The sequence below is a fragment of the Neoarius graeffei genome, chromosome 5, assembly GCF_027579695.1.
Source record: "Neoarius graeffei isolate fNeoGra1 chromosome 5, fNeoGra1.pri, whole genome shotgun sequence".
NCBI lineage: Eukaryota > Metazoa > Chordata > Actinopteri > Siluriformes > Ariidae > Neoarius > Neoarius graeffei.
In genome coordinates, this window is record NC_083573.1 from 43893840 (window position 1) to 43918235 (window position 24396).

A 24396-nucleotide genomic window follows, 5' to 3' on the forward strand; every position below is an offset into this window, starting at 1 on the left:
GAAAATATCAGGCATATTCTATTCAAAACTTCCATATATGAAATGTAGATGAAGAAAAATTTTGAGATGGATTTCAAATGGAGCACTAATAGTGAATTAGCAGATGTTTTGCTGCACAGAAAGCTAACAGAGTAGCAGTAACGTGCTTTCTAAACAAAAGCATGAACTGGATTCTGGGAAGCGTGAGTCCAACCCTTTAAGAGTTGCTTTGGTAAGCCTACATTTAACCATAGCATACTTGAATAACAGTAACTATAAAAAATAAGTAAAAAAAAAGAAACAGTAAGCGAAATATATTTTACCTTTCCCTCGCACTCATCTTTGACATCTACCCAGATTGAGTCCGCTATAATTTCACCATTTGTGTTATAATAATATCCAATGAGGCGGAAAGATGGAACCATGTCAGGGCCGAGGAAGAGGTTTTCAATGGCTTTACGTCCGATTATAACAGAACTTGACCTTATGAGAGCACCTTTGCTCAAGATCTGAAGAGAGCACACGTCATGTATAAAAGACATTCAGGCTTAAATACTGAAAAAGTATAAACATGCATTGAAATGAATGTTGCAATGAAAACAGCACTGGACTCAAAACATGTAAATAGATTTGATTTTGTATCAGTGTTTTTTTTTTAAAGGAAGTTTTAACCCATTTGCTAAAGAATTGATATTTCATTATTCCAACACAGTCTAATGATTTTAAAGACTTTGCAGAATAGTTATGAGATGAGAAAGTTGAATGCAGAAAGGAACAACAAAATATGGTGCTAAATATTTAAAGGTTCTGTCTGCAGAGTTGAATTCTGGGCAAAATATTCTGATTCTGTTGCTGTTGGAGTTTCAAGATGTTTCGCTGCTGCACACACACACACACACCGTGTATCCTATGTGTAAATGTTTTGCCAAGATAAAAAGCGTCCCGCGTTTTACACTTCCGGAGATTGCCGAAGCAAGTGAGTAACAATATCATGTGATCACCGTGGGGCGTGTTTGACCTACTTTTAACCAAAACAAGTCGGCGTGGGAAAACATGGCAGAATGGCTGAAGTGGCATTGAGCAAGGCATCTAACCCCCAACTGCTCCTTGGGCTGCCCACTGCTGTGGGTATGTCAGGGTCCTGTTGTATGTTGCTTGAGATAAGAGCATCTGCTAAATGCCTGTATTATAACTCCTGCGTGTTATTGCTGTGGTCATGTGGTACCTCAAATATGGCTGTGGTCATTTCTGAGCAGCTGTAAATGTTTTCCATCATTTGCAATGCATGAAACGCTTTTTAAAAAATGACTGCTTGTATTTTTTCAACACTTCAGAAATTTCAGGGTCGGGCATATTTATGTAGGGTCGAGCAGGTGACCGGAAACAAACTTTTTTTTTTTTTGAGAGGCGTAATGTGCAATAAATATAATTTAACACTCAAGGAGTTTCAATTCCAGTGAATACATTTATAATGTTGAAGTCCTTTAAGAGATTACAAAACATTTTATATTAAGTAAAATGATATACTGTATAATTTCATCATAAATATATAAAATACTCTGTATATTTGCTGTTTCCTGTTATATGAATAATGTATGCAGCAGACCCCTGTTCCAGCATTGTTTGTAAATAACTATTTTGGATTTCTTAAAAAGGCTATACTACAGTGGTGCTTGAAAGTTTGTGAACCCTTTAGAATTTTCTATATTTCTGCATAAATATGACCTAAAACATCATCAGATTTTCCACAAAAGTCCTAAAAGTAGATAAAGAGAACTCAGTTAAACAAATGAGACAAAAATATTATACTTGGCCATTTATTTATTGAGGAAAATGATCCAATATCTGTGAGTGGCAAAAGTATGTGAACCTCTAGGATTAGCAGTTAATTTGAAGGTGAAATTAGAGTCAGGTGTTTTCAATCAATGGGATGACAATCAGGTGTGAGTGGGCACCCTGTTTTATTTAAAGAACAGGGATCTGTCAAAGTCTAATCTTCACAACACGTGTTTGTGGAAGTGTATCATGACACGAACAAAGGAGATTTCTGAGGACCTCAGAAAAAGCGTTGTTGATGCTCATCAGGCTGCAAAAGGTTACAAAACCATCTCTAAAGAGTTTGGACTCCACCAATCCATAGTCAGACTGATTGTGTACAAATGGAGGAAATTCAAGACCATTGTTACCCTCCCCAGGAGTGGTCGACCAACAAAGATCACTCCAAGAGCAAGGTGTGTAATAGTCGGTGAGGTCACAGAGAACCCCAGGGTAACTTTTAAGCAACTGAAGGCCTCTCTCACATTAACATTAGCCAATGTTCATGAGTCCACCATCAGGAGAACACTGAACAGCAATGGTGTGCATGGCAGGGTTGCAAGGAGAAAGCCAGTGCTCTCCAAAAAGAACATTGCTGCTCATCTGCAGTTTGCTAAAAATCACGTGGACAAGCCAGAAGGCTATTGGAAAAACGTTTTGTGGATGGATGAGATCAAAATAGAACTTTTTGGTTTAAATGAGAAGCGTTATGTTTAGAGAAAGGAAAACACTGCATTCCAGCATAAGAACCTTATCCCATCTGTGAAACATGGTGGTGATAGTATCATGGTTTGGGCCTGTTTTGCTGCATCTGGGCCAGGACGGCTTGCCATCATTGATGGAACAATGAATTCTGAATTATACCAGGGAATTCTAAAGGAAAATGTCAGGACATCTGAACAGGATGCGAGTGGACCCCTGCCTGGTCACCTGGATCTCCAGCTACCTCATTGACAGGCCGCAGTACGTCAGGCTGAAGGACATCATGTCTGACACTGTAATTAGCAGCACTGGAGCACCCCAGGGCATGGTGCTGGCCCCTCTTCTCTTCACCCTGTACACCGCGGACTTCTGCTACAACTCGGAGCTGTGTCACATTCAGAAGTTTGCCGATGACACAGCCATCGTTGGATGTATCAGTGACGACAAAGAGGAGGAGTATAGGAGCCTGGTGAGGGACTTTGCTGTGTGGTGCAACAGGAACAATCTGCAGTTCAACACCTCGAAGACCAAGGAGCTGGTCATTGACTTAGGGAGGTCCAGACCAAGGTCACGACCAGTTCTGATCGAGGGAGTCGAGGTGGAGGCTGTGGATTCCTACAAGTACCTCGGGCTGTGGCTGGACAGCAAGCTGGACTGGACTTGCAACCCCAATCACTTATACAGGAAGGGACAGAGCAGGATGTATTTCCTTAGGAGGCTGCGGTCCTTTAACATCTGCAGGAAACTCCTGTGGATGTTCTATCATTCTGTGGTCGCCAGTGTCCTGTTTTACACTGTGGTGTGCTGGGGGGGCAGCACATCCAAGAAGGACACATCCAGGCTGGACAAACTGATCAGGCAGGCTGGCTCTGTGGTCGACATGAAGCTGGACTCTCTGGTGACGGTGGCAGAGAAGAGGTCTATGGACAAACTATTGAACATCATGGATGATGCCAGTCACCTTCTGCACACCATCATCAGCAACCAGAGGAACCTGTTCAGTGACAGAATGCTCCTTCCCAAGTGCAGGACAAACAGACTCAAAAACTCCTTTGTCCCTCACGCCATCAGACTGTACAACTCCTCTCTGGGGGGGGGGGGGGGGGGGGGTAACAGGAGGACAGAGGACGGGAAGGAGCAGTAGCCTAGCCTAGCCTAACAATAAGCAATACCGGACAATGTGCAATATAATGTGCAATATAAAGTGCAATATCTTTCCTGCTTCCCCCCCCACACACACACTTACCCTAACCCCACTTCTCCCCCCTTTCTCCTCTCCCCACTTCTCCCCCCTTTCCCCTCTCCCCTTCCTCTCTTCCCCATATCTTATTCTTTTATATTTGTATATGTAAATACTTAATTTATTTTAATTTATCTAGAAGTTTTTCTCTATTTATTTTCTCTGTTTATCTGTAATGATGCTGCTGGAATCTTAATTTCCCTGAGGGAACCCTCCCAAAGGGATCAATAAAGTTTTATCTAATCTAATCTAATCTAATCTAATCTAATCTAATCTAATCTAATCTAATCTAATCTAATCTAATCTAATCTGTCCATGAACTGAATCTCAAGAGAAGGTGGGTCATGCAGCAAGACAATGACCCTAAACACACAAGTTGCTCTACCAAAGAATGATTAAAGAAGAATAAAGTTAATGTTTTGGAATGGCCAAGTCAAAGTCCTGACCTCAATCCAATCGAAATGTTGTGAAAGGACATGAAGCGAGCAGTTCATGTAAGGAAACCCATCAACGTCCCAGAGTTGAAGCTGTTCTGTACGGGGGAACGGGCTAAAATTCCTCCAAGCCGGTGTGCAGGACTGATCAACAGTTACCGCAAATGTTTAGTTGCAGTTATTGCTGCACAAGGGGGTCACACCAGATACTGAAAGCAAAGGGTCACATACTTTTGCCACTCACAGATACGTAATATTGGATCATTTTCCTCAATAAATAAATGACCAAGTATAATATTTTTGTTTCATTTGTTTAACTGGGTTCTCTTTATCTACTTTTAGGACTTGTGTGAAAATCTGATGATGTTTTAGGTCATATTTATGCAGAAATATAGAAATTTCTAAACAGTTCACAAACTTTCAAGCACCACTGTACATTTGCAATTTAAATTTCAAATTACTTTAGTCATGTTTATTTTATATTGTAAAATGTAGTGTTCTTACCAAGTAGTACACGTATCCATCATTTGCTTGGCCATTGACAAGATCAAATTCAACACTCAGCTGTTGTCCTGGTGCCAAAACTTTATTGATCACACTGATTAACAAGAAGCTGTTGCTTGAGGAAGTGGCAATGGCCACATTTTTTGTTGATTTAACTCCATCGACTGTTGCCTGTCAGATATGGGTGCGTAACATAAGCACTCTCAAAATTATTTTATAAAGACTAAAGCAGTTCTAGCTACATCAAGCTAATCAAAATATGATGTTAATCAAAATATAAACCACATAATTATACTTGAAAATAAAGAAAACAGATTCACTGGATGTCTGTGACCTAACAATCCTGATATTGGAAGAAAAAAAAATCCAAGTCTTTTAAAGTACTCACCTCAACAGAAATGGACTGAGGTGATTGGTCAAAATTGAAAACAGAAAATGCTATTCCTTCATCATCTGTTTTTACAGTTGTAGACTTCTCTTTTGTGTGTGATACACTTATTTTCACCGGAACGTCTTTGGCTGGCAGGCCAGTTGGAGTATGCACCACTACCTAATCCAGGAGATACACAACTTCACAACTATTATTTGACTAAATTAGATCAGATTTACAAGTGAAAAGCTTACATTCACATCAAAAGGCACTTTAGGAATAAAGTGCGATCTGGTTCTGTCCAGGTCTACTTTGTATTTCTGTGACACGATGGGAAGGAATATTTCCGACTCTTGTACCTCACCACCTAGCAGGGACATGAAGTCATTTTACACAAACCCATGATCAGGGTGAACAGCCATAAAGTCATCCTGTTTGAACAAATGGATTGATTCACATAAACAAAGAAATATCCACTTCGCTAAATCATGTACTTTTTTTTTTAAAGAACACTGCATAAAAATTGTCTGGATTTGAAGAATAAACTGACAATCTGCAGTAGCAGCATGCTCATAAAATATTGTCTATACCCAACTAATGCAAATAGTTGCAGTTGTTATATATATGAATGACTTCCACCCACATTTAGACAATTAAAGTGAGACTGCCTCACCAATTTCATAAAATCTGTGAAATTTAGTTCCCTCTGAAATTTGGTGATTGTGATATATGTTTATTTCTGTAATATCTAAAAAATATCAGGCCATTCTGTGGCTGGGAAGTTATTTAATTTGAGGGGATTCCTGAGCAAATAATGTGCATGAAATCGCTCGCTTCATGCAGTCAAGCAGACAGAGGAAGTCCGTGTGCGCAGGTTTACCTTCTTCTTTTGGATTTTACGGCAGCTGACATCCACAGTGTTGCATTACTGCCATCTACAGGTTTACCTTGACCGTGCACTGACAGTTCCATCATTCTGTCGCTAAACGAACAGCTGATCACACCGAGGTGCTCGCTGACCGCCGATATTTATTAGTTTGGTCCTGCGTTTCCTTTCCTTCGCAGCATAATGTCTTTTCTTCTCGCTCTCCGTTACTGTAGTCGGTCTTTCACGTTTCATTCGCACACTCACGACCTCCATTTTTCTCTCCAGTTTTGAATTTGTATCCCACAATGCCTTGCGCGAACGGGGAAAGCCCACCACATGATGCATGACGTAGTATCTTGAATTGGGTCATGGTGAAGCAGGAAAAAATAGCAGAGAATTTCGGGCCATGTGGCACTAAATTCATTCATTTTTCTATTTTTAAAAACCTAATAAAATTGGAAGTCTGTGATTCGAATTCAGTAGCTTTCGGTCCACTGAACAAAAATAATTGGGTGTCAGGGAAATTTCTTTTTATGACCTACACTTGAAAAATCTGAAAGGCAGTACAGCTTTAATCAGTACATAATCAGGTTAATTCTGGGTGGCACATCCGTGAGGAGATAATTAATTTTTCTGTTATGTTGTTTTTTTCCCCCAATGGTCACAGTTTTTTTGTTTGGTTTTTTATTTAATAAATTGAGCTTAGTGAAAAATACTCCACAGCTGCTGATTCTTGTTTCACAGCAACTACCTGAAATTAAATCTAACAAATATTTGCAAACAAAGGAAAAGTGTAAGTGCAGACTTTTTGTTTGCGATGTACAGAAACATTTCTATTGCAAAAACTAGAGAGAGTAATGTCTGTACATCAGAAATTCCCATGCACCATCCTGAGAAAAAGAAGATAAATGTGGTTTTTGGGCTAGTTGTAGGTCTTTTATGTGGTTTTTGAGATGTGTTTGGGCCAGACACTGTATTTTGTGGAAATCTGGCAACCCTGATTAATGATATAAGCTCTACTTTGTGTGCCTTGCAGACTGTCAATGGAAACAGACTTGGTTTATCAAACACAGTTCAACGCAGGTACATCTAAAATCGCTCAGCTGCTAGACTGTATGCTGGATGACTGTTTTCAGCTTTCGGAAAACATACCATCATTAGATAGCAGCCTTAAGCATAAGTCAAGTGTGATAGTCTCTCAACTTAATTTTGTTTGTTATTTAGCTATATCTTTAGTAATGCCATCATACCCCAGCAAATCTATGATCACGAGCCACTACTATCTTCTACTGACACTGCCTAATAATAACAACAGTATGTAATTCATATAATTACTTGAAATGAAACAAAACTCAATATATCTGAATAATTAATTTTCATATAACAGCTTCCATCAAATGATCTTTCTCCCGTGTTTACTGAAGGTATCTGTGACAGTAGCAGCAATGTAGAACCGTGCTCCATTCTGGGCTAAGTCTTCCAGCTTTATGGGTTGCAGTTTCTCCTGGATTTTTGCAATTTTAAGAGTGATTTCAGCTTCACCATTCCTTACCTAAAAGAGAGAAACACAGGGCAATAGAAAATGTTCTATATGTACACTCACCAGCCACTTTATTAGGAACACCTATACACCTGCTGTTTTGTCTAATCAGCCGATCCCTTGACAGCAGCACAGTGCATAAAATCATGCAGATACAAATCAAGAGCTTCAGTTAATGTTCACTTCAAACATCACAATGGGAAAAATTGTGATCTCACAGTGTGACTTTCACTGTGTCATGGGTGTTGGTTTAAGCCAGATGGACTGGTTTGAGTATTTCAGAAACTGCTGATCTCCTGGGGTTTTCACACACAACAGTCTCTACAGTAGACTTTACACAGAATGGTGCGAAAAACAAAAAAACACTGAGTGAGAGAGTTCTGTGGGTGGAAACAAATGCCTTGTTGATAACAGAGGTCAGAGGAAAATGGCCAGATTGGGTCGAGTGACCAGGAAGGTTATAACAACTCATAGCAACTCTTTACAACCATGGTGAGCAGAAAAGTATCTCAGCATGCAACAGCAGAAGAGCACGTTGGGTTCCACTCCTGCCAGCCAAGAACAGGAATCTTAGACTCAAGAACAAGTTCCTATTAAAGTGGCCAGTGAGTGTATATGCCTTGTTCTTTTATTTAATATTGTAAAAACATTTTCACTCACTGGTCCAGTTTCTTCTAGCCCCTTGATGAATATGATGTCATTTGGCTCCTTTATATCTTCTCCTCTCACTCCAAAGCGACAGTGAAATCCTCCATTGATTTTCTTTCCATATGAATATCTATTGAGTGAATGTATGGTATTGGTTAACAACAGATTTTTTTTTTAATCATAGTAGACAGTTTTCCATAGGCAGTGCAGAATCCCCATTTAAAAGAATTTAGTCTGCTTTTGCATGAGGCATTTTTCTTCAACTGCTAAAGACCATCCATCCATTATCTGTAGCTGCTTATCCTGTACAAGGTCACAGGCAAGCTGGAGCCAATCCCAGCTGACTACGGGCGAGAGGCGGGGTATACCCTGGACAAGTCATCAGATCATCACAGGGCTGACACATAGAGACAAACAACCATTCACAGTCACATCTACAGTCAATTTAAAGCCACCAATTAACCTAACCTGCATGTCTTTGGGGGAAAAACAGAGCACCTGGAGGAAACCCATGCAGACACGGGGAGAACATCCAAACTCCACACAGAAAGGCCCCTATCAGCCACTGGGCTCGAACCCAGGGCCTTCTTGCTGTGAGGCAAAGGTGCTAACCACTACACCACCCCTGCTAAAGACCATTTTACTTTTAATCCTATGGAAAGTGGGAGCAAGGCAACTGGAAAGCAGGCATGCACAGAGTGATGCCAAGAGCTTTTTTGCCCTGACTAATCAGGACCCAAGTTGTAGGACAAGTGAGAAAAAAACAAAACAAAATGGAGGATGGGACTATCCATCCACCCATCCGTCCATTATCTGTACTGCTTATCTGTCAGCATCACAGGGGAAATTGGAGCCAATCCAAGCTGACATTGAGCAAGAGTTGGGGTACACCCTGGACACATCACCAGGTTATCACAGGACAAATACAAAGACAAACAACCACTCACGTTCCCACCTATGGGCAATTTAGAGTAGCCAGTTAACCTACAGTCTTTGGACTGTGGGAGGAAACCAGAGCTCACAGAGGAAACCCATGCAGGTATGGGGAGAACAGGCAAACACCACACAGTTACCCCTTTTCGACCAACAGGGAATGGGTTCCATTTGTGCTTGCGCACTAAATTTTGAACCATTTGGAGCATTTTGACCAAAGATAAATTGGTTCGGAAGCTGTTCCCAGCAGGAACCAAAATATAGCTTTTCAGTGTGAACCATGACGACATCAATGGGTGTGTCATGAATTTGGAGAAGAAACGGAGTGCAACGATGGAGAATGCAACAGAAAAGGGTAGCGCTTCAGAAAAAAATAAACCAAAAACAAATATCTGCAATAACAGAACAAAAGCTCATGGGTAATCAATGTGCACCACCATCTTGCGAATTGTTTACTCCCATTGTGTATTGTTCAACACCCGCCATTCATGACGCATCCTTGATTACAACCATTCTGCTCAAAGCATGTACCAGTTCGCTAGCTGGTGCCAAGGTTCAAAGAATCCTGAATGGAGCTGGTTCAAGAAGCCGTTCCCTGTTGGTTGAAAAGAGGTCAGAAAGGCCCCAGTTGGCTGTGAGATTTGAACCCAGAACCTTCTTGCTATGAGGTAATAGGGCTAACTGCTCTACCACCATGCTGCCTATTATTTGGCATTCGTGAGTTTAAAAAACAAAACAAAACTGAGGGTAAAAAGGAAAAAACTGGCCAAAGCAAATTAGTAATACCATCCAATATGATCCACTGAATTTTCCATTAAAACTTTTACAAATTAATAAGAAATTGAAAAACTTACGCAACATCAATGGAGAATTTAAAGTTTTCAGTGCCCACGAGGAGATAGTCAGTCTCAGGCTTGATGGTTACAACAAAACTAGGAAGGACTGAACAGAAGGATGTGGTTTACTTGAACATCTTGAATTCAATTCATGAAAATGTTGAACAATTTTATATTTGGTGAAATGTTTGAAATATTTTAATTGGTATCTAAAAAACTACCAATGCCTCATATTTATGAGCTTCCAATCTGAGCCTTCTCTGGACCTGTTGCTTAATTTGATGATTGTTGTTATAGCATTAATTTGTTCTTTGTACTGCTTTTCCTCAGTTTGATAAAGTGTAACTAGCTTCAGTATAGCTAGTTACTTTTTCTTGGTAATTTGTAGTGTAGCTAGCACCATTATCAAAAGGGTAGTCCAGTGGTAGCTTAGCTAAGCTACTGTACAATTGCAAAGTCGCTTCACCAACAGCTGAACTCATGTTCATGGATTGGGGTGATTAAGAATAGGGCCTCAAGCAGGATTAAAGTTTTCTATGATCACCTTCATAGTATTTGTGTACAGGGAAATTGCTTCAAATCTAACTGTATAGCCAGACATATAAAATGTAAATTTCTACTAATGTCTAGTACTTGCATTCTAATAAACCTAACTATAGAACTATTTTCTTGCAAACAGTTTTGCTCTTGTAATTACTAAGAACAATATTCAAACAAAACAAAAAAAGAAAAATGTTGAAAATTTCTTTGTGCATACCAAACTTTTGAACCTTGAATTCCCGAATAGTCGCACTCTCATCATCTCTGTAGCGAGCTTTGATCTTCCACACACCTGGCCTGAAGAAAGTGTGATGATGAAGAACCTAAAGGCTTTTCACATGCTCAAGAAAATACCAATGAAAAAATATTTGGGAGAAATCATGAGCAGTAGAAAATAACAAATGAATAATATAAACATACTGTGAAACATCAGGAATATGGAAGACCTTGACATAAATGCCTGAAACGGAACTGACCAACGTTTCCTTGACCGTGCTCCCTTCTGGATTCTGCAATGGATATCATAGTCAAATGGAGATGGAGAGCAATGATTGGGGAACATTTTTTTAAATTTATTGATTAATTTGAAGCACTTACAATTAAGGACACATATATCTTCTCGGATATCGGACGCATAGCATGGTCCAGAGTAAAAATCCTGTACTGAACTGAAATTTAAATTGACACATGTTGAGCATTTGATTAAGCTTACATATATTTACATAGAATTAGGATTTACACATGTGTCAATTGTTAACAATGTTGTTTCAATATGTTCTATACAGTGTCTTGCAAAAGTATTCATCCCCTTTTGTGTTTGTCCTGTTTTGTCGCTTTACAAGCTGGAATTAAAATGGATTTTTGGAAGGTTCGCACCACACAACATGCCTACCACTTTAAAGGTGAAAATTGTTGTTTTATTGTGACACAAACAATAATTAAGATGGAAAAAAATGGAAATCTGGAGAGTGCATAGGTATTCATCCCCCCAATGTCAATACTTTGCTGCATCTTTTGCTGCAATTACAGCTGCAAGTCGCTTGGGGTATGTCTCTATTAACTTAGCACATCTAGCCACTGGGATTTTTGCCCATTCCTCAAGGCAAAACTGCTCCAACTCCTTCAAGTTAGATGGGTTGTGTTGGTGTACAGCAATCTTCAAGTTATTCCATAGATTCTCAGGCCAAGTTTACATTAGACCGTATCTGTCTCGTTTTCTTCGCGGATGCACTGTCCGTTTACATTAAAACGCCTGGAAATGCCGGGAAACGGGAATCCGCCAGGGTCCACGTATTCAATCCAGATCGTGTCTGATCCGGTGCTGTGTAAACATTGAGAATACGCGGATACGCTGTGCTGAGCTCTAGCTGGCGTCGTCATTGGACAACGTCACTGTGACATCCACCTTCCTGATTCGCTGGCGTTGGTCATGTGACGCGACTGCTGAAAAACGGCGCGGACTTCCGCCTTGTATCACCTTTCATTAAAGAGTATAAAAGTATGAAAATACTGCAAATACTGCCCATTGTGTAGTTATGATGGTCTTTAGGCTTGCCATCCTTCCACTTGCAAGTGGTAAGTGACTTGCGCACAGCGGCTCAGTCCCGAATCACTGCTCGTGCACTACACTCGCGCGCTCTGTGAGCTGCGCAGGGCCGGAGTGTGCACCCTCCAGAGGGCACTCGCTGTTCAGGGCGGAGTGATTTGGAGCGCAGCCGCTGAGGAGGAAGCGATGAGCCGCACTGACACATTTCAACTTATGTGCCGAATTAGTCATGTGATTAGCGTATCCGTGTATTGGCATTGCTGTGTGCACGCGAATCGTGTATTGGCGTTGCTGTGTGCACGCTAATCGTTTTTAAAAACGTTAATCTGATGATCCGCTTATACGGTCTAATGTAAACCCCACCTCAATTGGATTGAGATCTAGGCTTTGATTGGGCCATTCCAAGACATTTAAATGTTCCCTTTAAACCACTCCAGTGTAGCTTTAGCAGTATGTTTAAGGTGATTGGCCTGCTGGAATGTGAATCTTTGTCCCAGTCTCAAACCTCAGGCCAACTCAAACAGGTTTTCCTCCAGAATTACCCTGGATTTAGTGCCATCCATCTTTCCTTCAGTCTTGACCAGCTTTCCTGTCCCTGCAGATGAAAAACATCCCCACAGCATGATACTGCCACCACCATGCTTCACTGTAGGAATGGTGTTCTCAGGGTGTTGGGTTTGCGCCACACATGGCATTTCTCATGATGGACAAGAAGATCAATTTTAGTCTCATTTGACCAGAGAATCTTCTTCCATGTGTTTGGGGAGGTCTGCCACGTGCTGTTGGGCAAACTCCAAACGTGTTTTCCAACCCCGATTCCAAAAAAGTTGGGACAAAGTACAAATTGTAAATAAAAACGGAATGCAATGATATGGAAGTTTCAAAATTCCATTTAAATTTTATTCAGAATAGAACATAGATGACATATCAAATGTTTAAACTGGGAAAATGTATCATTTAAAGAGAAAAATTAGGTGATTTTAAATTTCATGACAACAACACATCTCAAAAAAGTTGGGACAAGGCCATGTTTACCACTGTGAGACATCCCCTTTTCTCTTTACAACAGTCTGTAAACGTCTGGGGACTGAGGAGACAAGTTGCTCAAGTTTAGGGAGAGGAATGTTAACCCATTCTTGTCTAATGTAGGATTCTAGTTGCTCAACTGTCTTAGGTCTTTTTTGTCATATCTTCCGTTTTATGATGCGCCAAATGTTTTCTATAGGTGAAGGATCTGGACTGCAGGCTGGCCAGTTCAGTACCCGGACCCTTCTTCTACGCAGCCATGATGCTGTAATTGATGCAGTATGTGGTTTGGCATTGTCATGTTGGAAAATGCAAGGTCTTCCCTGAAAGAGACGTCGTCTGGATGGGAGCATATGTTGCTCTAGAACCTGGATATACCTTTCAGCATTGATGGTGTCTTTCCAGATGTGTAAGCTGCCCATGCCACACGCACTAATGCAACCCCATACCATCAGAGATGCAGGCTTCTGAACTGAGCGCTGATAACAACTTGGGTCGTCCTTCTCCTCTTTAGTCCGAATGACACGGCGTCCCTGATTTCCATAAAGAACTTCAAATTTTGATTCGTCTGACCACAGAGCAGTTTTCCACTTTGCCACAGTCCATTTTAAATGAGCCTTGGCCCAGAGAAGACGTCTGCGCTTCTGGATCATGTTTAGATACGGCTTCTTCTTTGAACTATAGAGTTTTAGCTGGCAACAGTGGATGGCACGGCGAATTGTGTTCACAGATAATGTTCTCTGGAAATATTCCTGAGCCCATTTTGTGATTTCCAATACAGAAGCATGCCTGTATGTGATGCAGTGCCGTCTAAGGGCCCGAAGATCACGGGCACCCAGTATGGTTTTCCGGCCTTGACCCTTACGCACAGAGATTCTTCCAGATTCTCTGAATCTTTTGATGATATTATGCACTGTAGATGATGATGTGTTCAAACTCTTTGCAATTTTACACTGTCGAACTCATTTCTGATATTGCTCCACTATTTGTCAGCGCAGAATTAGGGGGATTGGTGATCCTCTTCCCATCTTTACTTCTGAGAGCCGCTGCCACTCCAAGATGCTCTTTTTATACCCAGTCATGTTAATGACCTATTGCCAATTGACCTAATGAGTTGCAATTTGGTCCTCCAGCTGTTCCTTTTTTGTACCTTTAACTTTTCCAGCCTCTTATTGCCCCTGTCCCAACTTTGTTGAGATGTGTTGCTGTCATGAAATTTCAAATGAGCCAATATTTGGCATGAAATTTCAAAATGTCTCACTTTCGACATTTGATATGTTGTCTATGTTCTATTGTGAATACAATATCAGTTTTTGAGATTTGTAAATTATTGCATTCCATTTTTATTTACAATTTGTACTTTGTCCCAACTTTTTTGGAATCGGGGTTGTCTTAAGCAACTATTATTTTTCTGGCCACGCTTCCATCAAGCCCCACTCTGTGGAGTGTACGGCTTAAAGTGATCCTATAGACTGATACTCCCATCGCTGCTCTGGATCTTTGCAGCTCCTTCAGTGTTATCTTTGGTATTTTTGTGGCATCTCTGATTAATGCCCTTCTTGCCTGGTCTGTAAGTTTTGGTGGGCGGCCTTCTCTTTTCAGGTTTGTAGTGGTGCCATATTCTTTCCATTTTGCTATCATGGATTTAATGGTGCTCCGTGGGATATTCAAAGTTTGGGATATTTTTTTTTATGACCTAATCATGATCTATACTTCTCCACAACTTTGTCTCTGACCTGTTTGGAGGCTCCTTGGTTCTCATGTTGCTTGCTTAGTAGTGTTGCAGAGTCAGGGTCCTTCCAGAACAGGTTGATTTATATAGACATCATGTGACAGATCATGTGACACTTTGATTGCACACAGGTGGATCTTAATCAACTAATTATGTGACTTATGAAGTGAATTGGTTTGTCCAGATCTTATTTAGGGGTTTCATATGAAAGGGGGTGAATACTTGTGAACACTCCAGATTTCTGGGGGGGTTTCATCTTAATTATTGTTTGTGTCACAGTAAAACAACAATTTGCACCTTTAAAGTGTTAGGCATGTTGTGTAAATCAAATGGTGCTAATCCTCCAAAAATCCATTTTAATTCCAGTGTGTAATGCGACAAAACAGGACAAACACCAAGGGGGATGAATACTTTTGCAAGACATGGTATATGCTCAGCTTCCAGTTTATTTGGTATCGCTAGTTCACTGGCATGATAGATGTTGGTATCTGTTAAACAGACAACAGTGTGTATAAATCTAGTTCAAGGAATTTCTGTAGTACCTTTCTGTGTCGGGTTGTATATGGGCTGGTCTGTCTGAATGAAGATGTAGCCTCTGTGCTTGGATACCAACACTCGAGCTAGCCTTCTCTTAATTTCACCAACATCACACACCAGGTTGAGATAAGGTGGCTGTGCACTGGCCCATGGTAAGTTTGCAATTTTATCTGGCAAAATCTTTAATAAGAGCATAATTATAATATGTGTAAAGAATACGGACCAAGTCGTAAATATTTACACATGGTATTGAATAAGTTTTTATGGGATCCTTTTAAAAAAAATAAAACCACAAACAATTACAGAAATGGTGTTAGTACATTTAAAAAGAAAGGATTGCAAGCTCCATTTTAAAATGTGTCATTTACATTTTGTGGTTTTCTTTATTTACTAGTTGATCTGATTTCAACAAACAAATCAGACTGTATATTCAAATTTTATATTCATTCTGGGGCTAGAATTGTACAAGAGCATGAATGGGTAACTGATATAAAATAATCATGATATGTATAAGGTTTTGTAATCATTTTGGGGTATTAATGTAAATGAAGCTTGAAGAAATAAGTCTAAAGTCCTTCCTGTGCCATGCAACCGGGCACATTGGGTGGTGCCAATCTCCATAGCCCTTGGCCTCTCACCCATACAGATAGGGTTACAGTGGGGGCCTAGTCCTCTGGTAACCACAAGAGTTTGACTCCCCACTCGCATCTGTATTGCCAGATGGCACCATTTTTATGATGGTCTTTGGTATGACCCAACTGCAAGTAGAACTCGTGATCTCCCGATTGAGAGGCGGGCATGCTAACCACTAGGCCAACTCACAGTCATGAAGAAATAAGATAGAAATAAAATATAAGTGATGAATTCACAGTATGAAATATTCAAAGCAACATAATCATGAAAATAGAACCAAATAAAATAAATGAAATACATGCAAGTACAAGGCATAATAATTCATATACTGTATATTTTATCCTTCTTCAAATTCAATGCCAGACAGGCACCACCCCTACGGAAAGCCTTGGGGAACTGGGCAGTATTTCTACCAACATTCATTAATTCATCTTCATTAACTGCTTTATCTTGGTCAGGATTTCCATGGATCCACAGCCTATCCTAGGAAAACTGGGCATAAGGTGGGAATACACAATGGATTTCCCATTGTTCCTGGTATAGGCTCCAGATCCATTATGACCCTGATCAGGATAATATGGTTACTGAAGATGAAAGTACACCCTGCTTCAATTCTATGATTGTATTTATCAGGGCCTAAATAACAATTGGGAGGTCCTCACCAACTTCTATAAACAAACAAATAATCTGACAACCAAAAGCACAAAAAGTAAAAAAAAAAAAAAACATTCGGACACCACGTGGAAAAAAACAACAACTAAGTACACCCTTCCTACATCCATGCTGATTAATTAACAACTAGGTGCTACGAATGAAATGAACAAGATTAGTTAATCATCAAGAAATGTGACCACCTCTATAAAAGCAGAACTTTTGGCAGTTTGATGGTCTGGAGCACTCAGGTGTGTGCCTACATCATGCTAAGAAGAAACAACATCAGCCATGACCTCAGAGAAGCAATTGTTGCAGCCCCATCAATCTGAGAATGGTTATAAAGCCATCTCCAAATAATTTTAAATTCCTCATTCTACAGTGAGAAGTATTGTTTACAACTCAAGAGTCTTCAAGACAGGAGTGGGCGTCACAGCAAATTCAGTCCTAGGTCAGTCCATTTAAAGCTCAGAGATATGAAGAAAACCCCAACAGCTACATCATGTGACCTACAGGCCTCTGTAAGCACATTACATTTTTATACCCTGCATAAAAATCAGAAAAATACTGAAGAAGCACTGAAATACTGAAACAGCTTCTTCTCTCCAAAATGAATACAGCACCACAACTTATGTTTGCAAAATTGCATCTGAACAAAACAGAAAATTTCTAGAACAATATCCTTTGGACTGATGAGACCAAAGTGAAGATGTTACTCATGCACAACACCATGTTTGGCAAAAACCAAACTCAGCATATCACCACAAACAGCCCATACCAACTATAAAGCATGGTGGTGGAGGGGTCATGATTTGGGCTTGTTTCGCAGCCACAAGACCTGAGAAACTTTAAGTCAATGATGAACTCCAGTGTGACGGAGGGCCCGTCACTACAGTTAAGTATGTGCTCTGACTGCCATACCAGTGAGCCTGGCTCTTTGGTGTTGTGGTCAGGGTGCAGGTTTGGTATCCTGTAGACCTGGGTTCAAGGCAGGATATGGTGACTGTTCTCTTGCTTCACTACAGGTGGTGTCAGAAGTGGGGTGGCCAGAGGCCATTGGAGGTGTGAGCAGTGTGAGGGACCCCAGAGATGGGTGAAGCATGAGTGTGTGGGGCACCCTGGTATGGGAGAAGTATAGCTGGGGGATGTGTGAGGGATGCCTGTGTGAAGTGCACGGGTGTGCCTCCTGAAGGGGAGGGCAGTGTGACGGAGTGCCCGTCACTACAGTTAAGTATGTGCTCTGACTGCCATACCAGTGAGCCTGGCTCTTTGGTGTTGTGGTCAGGGTGCAGGTCTGGTACCTTGTAGACCTGGGTTCAAGGCAGGATAAGGTGACTGTTCTCTCACTTCGTTACACCACTTTATACCAGAACATACTTAAGAAAAATGTGAGGCCATTGTTCCAGCAGCTTAAGCTGGACTGAAATTGAGTCATGCAACAGGACAATGATCCCAAGCACAACAGCAAATTGACATCTGAATGGCAAGAGAAAGAAAAAAATCAAGGTGTTGGAATGGCTAAGGTAAAGTCCAGACCCCAACCCCATTCAGATGCTGAGGTAGGATCTTAAGAGAGCTGTGCAAAAAATGAACTGAAGCAATGTTGTGAAAGTGGGCCAAAATTTCTCCAAAATGATGTGAGAGACTGATAAACTCATACATTAGACATTTACTTCAAGTTATTGTTGCTAAAGGTGTTTCTACATGCTCCAGGGTGTGCATTTTTTTTAACCTCCATCAACTGTGTTGGAGGAGGTTATATTTTTGCCACCATTTGCTTGTCTGTTCCCAGTGTAACTTAAAATGTAGTGAACAGATTCTGATGAAATTTTGCTGAAAGATGAGCCATGGGCCAAGGAACAACTGATTAGATTTTGATGCAAATCCTGATACTGTATGTATGCAGATCCAGGATTTATTTGTCTGTTCCCAACGTAACTCAAAAAGTAGTGACCGGATTTGGATGAAATTTGGTGAACAGCTTTAGTATTATCCTAGGTCCAAGTGATTTGAGTTTGATGTTGATAATATGTGGCTTGTTGGAGGTATGCACTCTACTGTGTGCCCTTCTGGTTTCCACCTGGTTTCTGGATGTTGGCTTACTTTTTTGGAAAAATGTCTGCCCAGTGAAATCTGTTGTGCTTTTTTGTTGTTGCCTGAGGTTATTTATTTATCTATAGGAGTTGATGAGAACTACACAATTTTTATTCAGCCCCTGATAAATAAAAACAAAGACTTGAAGAAGGGTGTGTTTTCTTTTTTCCCATGCCTGTTTATGTTTCTATGTCTGATTTAGTTCATTTAAGTGCATTTTATTTACCTGAAGCTCTAGTCTTTCAATTTTTCCTTTCTCAGTGATCTGTGTGGTCTGCCGCTTTGACATTAAAACACGTCCCACTTCCTGCTCTAAGTGACAGGTCACAGGTTTGTTCAGCAGTCCCTCCCCAACCTGGACTGACACCTTTTCCTCTACACCAACATGAAAAATGCTGGGAGCCGTCACCAGGAATCTAACATATTCAAAAGAATTTTCAGACATTAAAAAAAAAAAAAAATCACAGAATATCAGAATTTATTCTATCCACATTCACTGGATATGAGCAATCGCGTGCTCTGATTGGCTACTTTACTACTAGGATATCAACTCATATACTGTGAGTAGAGAAAAACAAAATGGCGGAGCGTGTTGCTGAACCAACTGAGGATGAAATAAAAACTCTACTCGAAAACAAAACCCCAAAAAATACAAAAAAACAACAAATTATGGAATGAAAGTATTTGATGGTAAGAACAGATCTTTTTTTATTTTTCAAGAATTATTATTATAGAGTTTTTCACAAATTGCTCCTGTCATTTCACCGGTTTGTTTACATTCTTCATCTTTAAGCATTAAAATTTGTTGAATTTTTAAAGACTGGTTCAAAATCTCAACAAAGAAGTTTGAAAATTACATAACTGAAATGATCAAGAAAGAATTAAATAAATGTCTAAAGCTATTCTATACCTCAGCATAAAAATGCTATTCTATACCTCGGCATAACAGCAAGATGGCACTTTCTACACAATAAACAACACTAAAGTCAATTCATGCAGCCATCGATAGCTTTTTAAGAAGTCCACCTAAGCGGAAATGATTTTGTTGGACATTTTGTATAAAGTTTTTATTTATCGAATTCACAAAAAATAAAAATAAAAATGCTCTGTTTCTCAAAATCCAATGAATGTGGATAGAATAAAGCAGTTATTCCACTCAATCTCATCATACATGGCTTATAGACATATAAACATGGCTTATACAACCCCGAGTCCAAAAAAGTTGGGACAAAGTACAAATGTTTAAACTGAGAAAATGTATCATTTAAAGAGAAAAATTAGGTGATTTTAAATTTCATGGCAACAACACATCTCAAAAAAGTTGGGACAAGGCCATGTTTACCACTGTGAGACATCCCCTTTTCTCTTTACAACAGTCTGTAAACGTCTGGGGACTGAGGAGACAAGTTGCTCAAGTTTAGGGATAGGAATGTTAACCCATTCTTGTCTAATGTAGGATTCTAGTTGCTCAACTGTCTTAGGTCTTTTTTGTCGTATCTTCCGTTTTATGATGTGCCAAATGTTTTCTATGGGTGAAAGATCTGGACTGCAGGCTGGCCAGTTCAGTACCCGGACCCTTCTTCTACGCAGCCATGATGCTGTAATTGATGCAGTATGTGGTTTGGCATTGTCATGTTGGAAAATGCAAGGTCTTCCCTGAAAGAGACGTCATCTGGATGGGAGCATATGTTGCTCTAGAACCTGGATATACCTTTCAGCATTGATGGTGTCTTTCCAGATGTGTAAGCTGCCCATGCCACACGCACTAATACAACCCCATACCATCAGAGATGCAGGCTTCTGAACTGAGCGCTGATAACAACTTGGGTCGTCCTTCTCCTCTTTAGTCTGAATGATACGGCGTCCCTGATTTCCATAAAGAACTTCAAATTTTGATTCATCTGACCACAGAACAGTTTTCCACTTTGCCACAATCCATTTTAAATGAGCCTTGGCCCAGAGAAGACGTCTGCGCTTCTGGATCATGTTTAGATACGGCTTCTTCTTTGAACTATAGAGTTTTAGCTGGCAACAGCGGATGGCACAGTGAATTGTGTTCACAGATAATGTTCTCTGGAAATATTCCTGAGACCATTTCCAATACAGAAGCATGCCTGTATGTGATGCAGTACTGTCTAAGGGCCTGAAGATCACGGGCACCCAGTATGTTTTCCGGCCTTGACCCTTATGCACAGAGATTCTTCCAGATTCTCTGAATCTTTTGATGATATTATGCACTGTAGATGATGATGTGTCCAAACTCTTTGCAATTTTACACTGTCGAACTCCTTTCTGATATTGCTCCACTATTTGTTGGCACAGAATTAGGGGGATTGGTGATCCTCTTCCCATCTTTACTTCTGACAGCTGCTGCCACTCCAAGATGCTCTTTTTATACCCAGGCGTGTTAATGACCTATTGCCAATTGATCTAATGAGTTGCAATTTGGTCCTCCAGCTGTTCCTTTTTTGTACCTTTAACTTTTCCAGCCTCTTATTGCCCCTGTCCCAACTTTTTTGAGATGTGTTGCTGTCATGAAATTTCAAATGAGCCAATATTTGGCATGAAATTTCAAAATGTCTTACTTTTGACATTTGATATGTTGTCTATGTTCTATTGTGAATACAATATCAGTTTTTGAGATTTGTAAATTATTGCATTCCGTTTTTATTTACAATTTGTACTTTGTCCCAACTTTTTTGGAATCGGGGTTGTACATGGCGTTTCGCGCTTCGTCGGCTATCAGCTCATGTATGACTCAATTTCATGGTATAATTGTTAAATGTGTTTTCAACTCCAGGCTACTGAGTAGTCTCTTCACTCCACAATCTTATTTTCATGTGATTTCATCATCATCATTCTTCTAAAATATTTCCAAATACCAGAATCTTAAATTTTATTTTATTTAATATGTAAAAATATGAAACTCCCAGGACTTACTGGTGGGATAGTGGTTAAAGTTGTTTCAGTGGTATACATATTTTCGGTTTGTTGCAAAATCATCAATATTAACTGAAAGAACTGTCTGAATTAATGAATTAATTATCACTGTTACAAGCATTTTAGTCTTTTTTTAGTAGCACTTTATTTCAAGGGTCTTGTACTCACTATTAAAAGATTATATGAATTGTAAACACTGAAAAATATCAAGGCAGAACAAAGCTAATCAGAACAAGACCTTTTTTTTTTTTGCTTAAATCAGATGTGAATATGGTGTCCCAACAGTAAGAAATTTTTTGTTATGATATTATTAAGCCCTTTATTAGCTGGGCCAAATGAAAGGAACTTTAAGCCATTGGGTCTTCAGGAGTGGAGTTGATAGTTTTGTCCATAGAGGAATGAACATCTCAGCAGATCTTGAATATTTCAAAAGAGTGAAATATTTCTCACACCAAACTTGGTGGTCATTTGGTAGTAAAATACAGTTGCCAAGAAACAAAAAATGTCCTCAAAATTTTGGTCAAACCCCAGACCTATATGGACACATCCTAGTTCAATCTACATTTATGCCATTTGGCAGATGCTTTCATTCAAAGCAAGATACAATTCAGCTACACAGATGAGAGTTAAATGTCTTGCTCAAGGACCCAGCAGTGGCAGCTTGGCACTACCAGGATTCAAACTTGCAACCTTCAAGTCAGAAACCATAGCTGCTGAGCCCCTACTGCCCTGAGCACTGAGTAAGGAATAATCTCAGCGCTGAGAGCAATCATTTTCATTGCAGTTAGTCCTTGACAAATTATGTTTCAACAGAAAATTACACAGTAATTCAAATGACCAGCACAGAACTGTGGTAAAACACCAAAGTAACAAAACCACAAATCACACACTGCATACTTACTTTTTTGCAGAGACCAGCTGTGTAATATAACCTGAGCAGAGCAACAAATACAGAAGCGCCCCCATGTTTGCACTTTCTCTGTAGTTTCAGAGGTGGTGTGTGTGATCTGATTGAGGACCAGTGGTCGATGTGCTGTTTTTGCCCTATCACCTGTTTTTATCTGGTAAAGGGCAGTCCAAAATATCTGCATTGGGACATCATGTTGCACAATCGGGAATACTTGGCTTATTGGGTAAGCCAATTGATGGAATTTATCTAAAGTCATGTGATTTCACAGAAAACATAAAACAGTGCCAAAAAACCTGAAACTATTTCATTTAGGACAAGTAAAGTTTCGCTTTTAAAGGTTTGTTTCACATGTAACATTGCAGAATTGACGTCATATTGCACTGCAAATATTATGTCAGATAAAGAAAATATCTTAAGTATCGGCAGATTTATGTAATGTCTCTACAATGAAACAAATATAAATGTAATAATATTATTTAGGCTATTATTTCAGGCTTATTATTATTATTATTATTATTATTATTATATTTCTAGACATTTCAGTATTGAAATTGCAGTGCATCATGCCTTGACCCAGAAAATCTCTCATATCAGAAGTCAGAAAACAAACACCTCCCGTAGTCTTCTGTTGACGCTTTACTGAACTCTTTCCATAACTCCTGTGTGATTAAAAGCTTGTCAAATGCCAAACGTGCTTGCAAAAGCTGAGATTTTCCTTCTCATAAAGTCCGACACATCCGTAACGTCCTGACACTGACAAAATGCCTTTAATCCATAAAACATAGGCATGTACAAGATTTAGTGAAATATTGAGTTTTATTGATGAAGGAACATTTAAGTAGTATATAGGAATAAAAATAAAATAGTAAAGGACAGGCAATAGCTGGATATGCCAAATAAAGTGAATGTAACATTTGAGAATGTTTACAACAATGTTTATCTTGTGTTGATAAATGTGCAGATCTCACAAGTGTAAGTTAAAGTATTGATTTTTTTTTTTTGCATTTGTGTGTGTGTGTGTGTCATTGAACCTGGTCAGTGCGTCTGTTGTACTTGCCAGGAACAAGGCAAGTTTCATTTGTCTTCCTCTGAAGTAACCTCTCATACCACTTGCTGAAGGTCGCAGCCAGCCAGAGGTATGATGTCCATCCACAACTCCTGCTCAGTGATCAGATAGATGCAAGAATTGCGTTTGGACAATCAGCCTCTGACAGCCAAATGGAAACAGGAAAATCAGGTAAAGTGAAGCTCCAGTGCATGTCCAGGTGCAAAAGGTGCATTCTTTTCTACTACAAAGAAATAAAGATTATACACGTGATAAAAGTTAATATTAAATGATTAATGATTCACTGTATGGTTTTTACACTCAAAAATTTCAACTTCATTGTACAACTTTCACATTCTGGAATCATACTTGTGTACCTTCCAATGTACTATGAAATTCTCATAAAGGCCGACACAGTTACATTTTTGTAAGCGTTCTAGAAAGCAAACAATGATTCCAAAAACAAATGAACACCATTGCCTTCATTAAAATCAGTGCTTTCAAATTACTTCCGGGAATTAGTTTTTCATGTGTCTTTTCGAACACACAGCAAAGTTTCTACATGCATTCTTATCTGGCTGTGTGAGAAACTGGACAGATTTACACCAGAAAACTATTTCTCTTCTCCTTGAATCTATACTGATTGTCCAAAAGTGATAGACATCTCTTAATGTACTTAATCTGTTACCTTTGAATCTGCTGCTGAGATGGATCGCTTGTAAACCAGCAAAGCTCCAAACTGGGAATTCCATATCAGTGTTCTGGTTTGCGTCTGACTACATCTCCGTCTTGCTCCATCTCTCTCTGTCGGTATCTTTGTGTGTCTCTACATCTCTCTCTCTCTCTCTCTCTCCCTCTCATTCTAGCCATCTC

General features: G+C 39.7%; 1 protein-coding gene across 3 annotated transcripts in view; it reads right to left on the bottom strand.

Moving 5' to 3' along the window:
• Nucleotides 1-22579, bottom strand: part of c4b (complement 4B (Chido blood group)) — a 64125-nt gene extending 41546 nt beyond the window's left edge. For 2 of the 3 annotated variants that reach the window (XM_060921765.1, XM_060921764.1), the window contains exons 1-13: nucleotides 22470-22579; nucleotides 18855-19044; nucleotides 15256-15430; nucleotides 11007-11077; nucleotides 10830-10918; nucleotides 10627-10706; nucleotides 9888-9975; nucleotides 8113-8230; nucleotides 7332-7464; nucleotides 5299-5411; nucleotides 5063-5224; nucleotides 4675-4845; nucleotides 303-488 (exon numbers count right to left, since the gene is read on the bottom strand). In XM_060921765.1, the coding sequence (XP_060777748.1) occupies nucleotides 303-488; nucleotides 4675-4845; nucleotides 5063-5224; nucleotides 5299-5411; nucleotides 7332-7464; nucleotides 8113-8230; nucleotides 9888-9975; nucleotides 10627-10706; nucleotides 10830-10918; nucleotides 11007-11077; nucleotides 15256-15430; nucleotides 18855-19044; nucleotides 22470-22534 (1641 nt within the window). In that variant the 5' untranslated portion in view covers nucleotides 22535-22579. The remainder of the gene's footprint in view (nucleotides 1-302; nucleotides 489-4674; nucleotides 4846-5062; nucleotides 5225-5298; nucleotides 5412-7331; nucleotides 7465-8112; nucleotides 8231-9887; nucleotides 9976-10626; nucleotides 10707-10829; nucleotides 10919-11006; nucleotides 11078-15255; nucleotides 15431-18854; nucleotides 19045-22469) is intronic. The other variant, XM_060921766.1, reaches the window with a different exon arrangement.
• Nucleotides 22580-24396: the final 1817 nt, after the last annotated feature.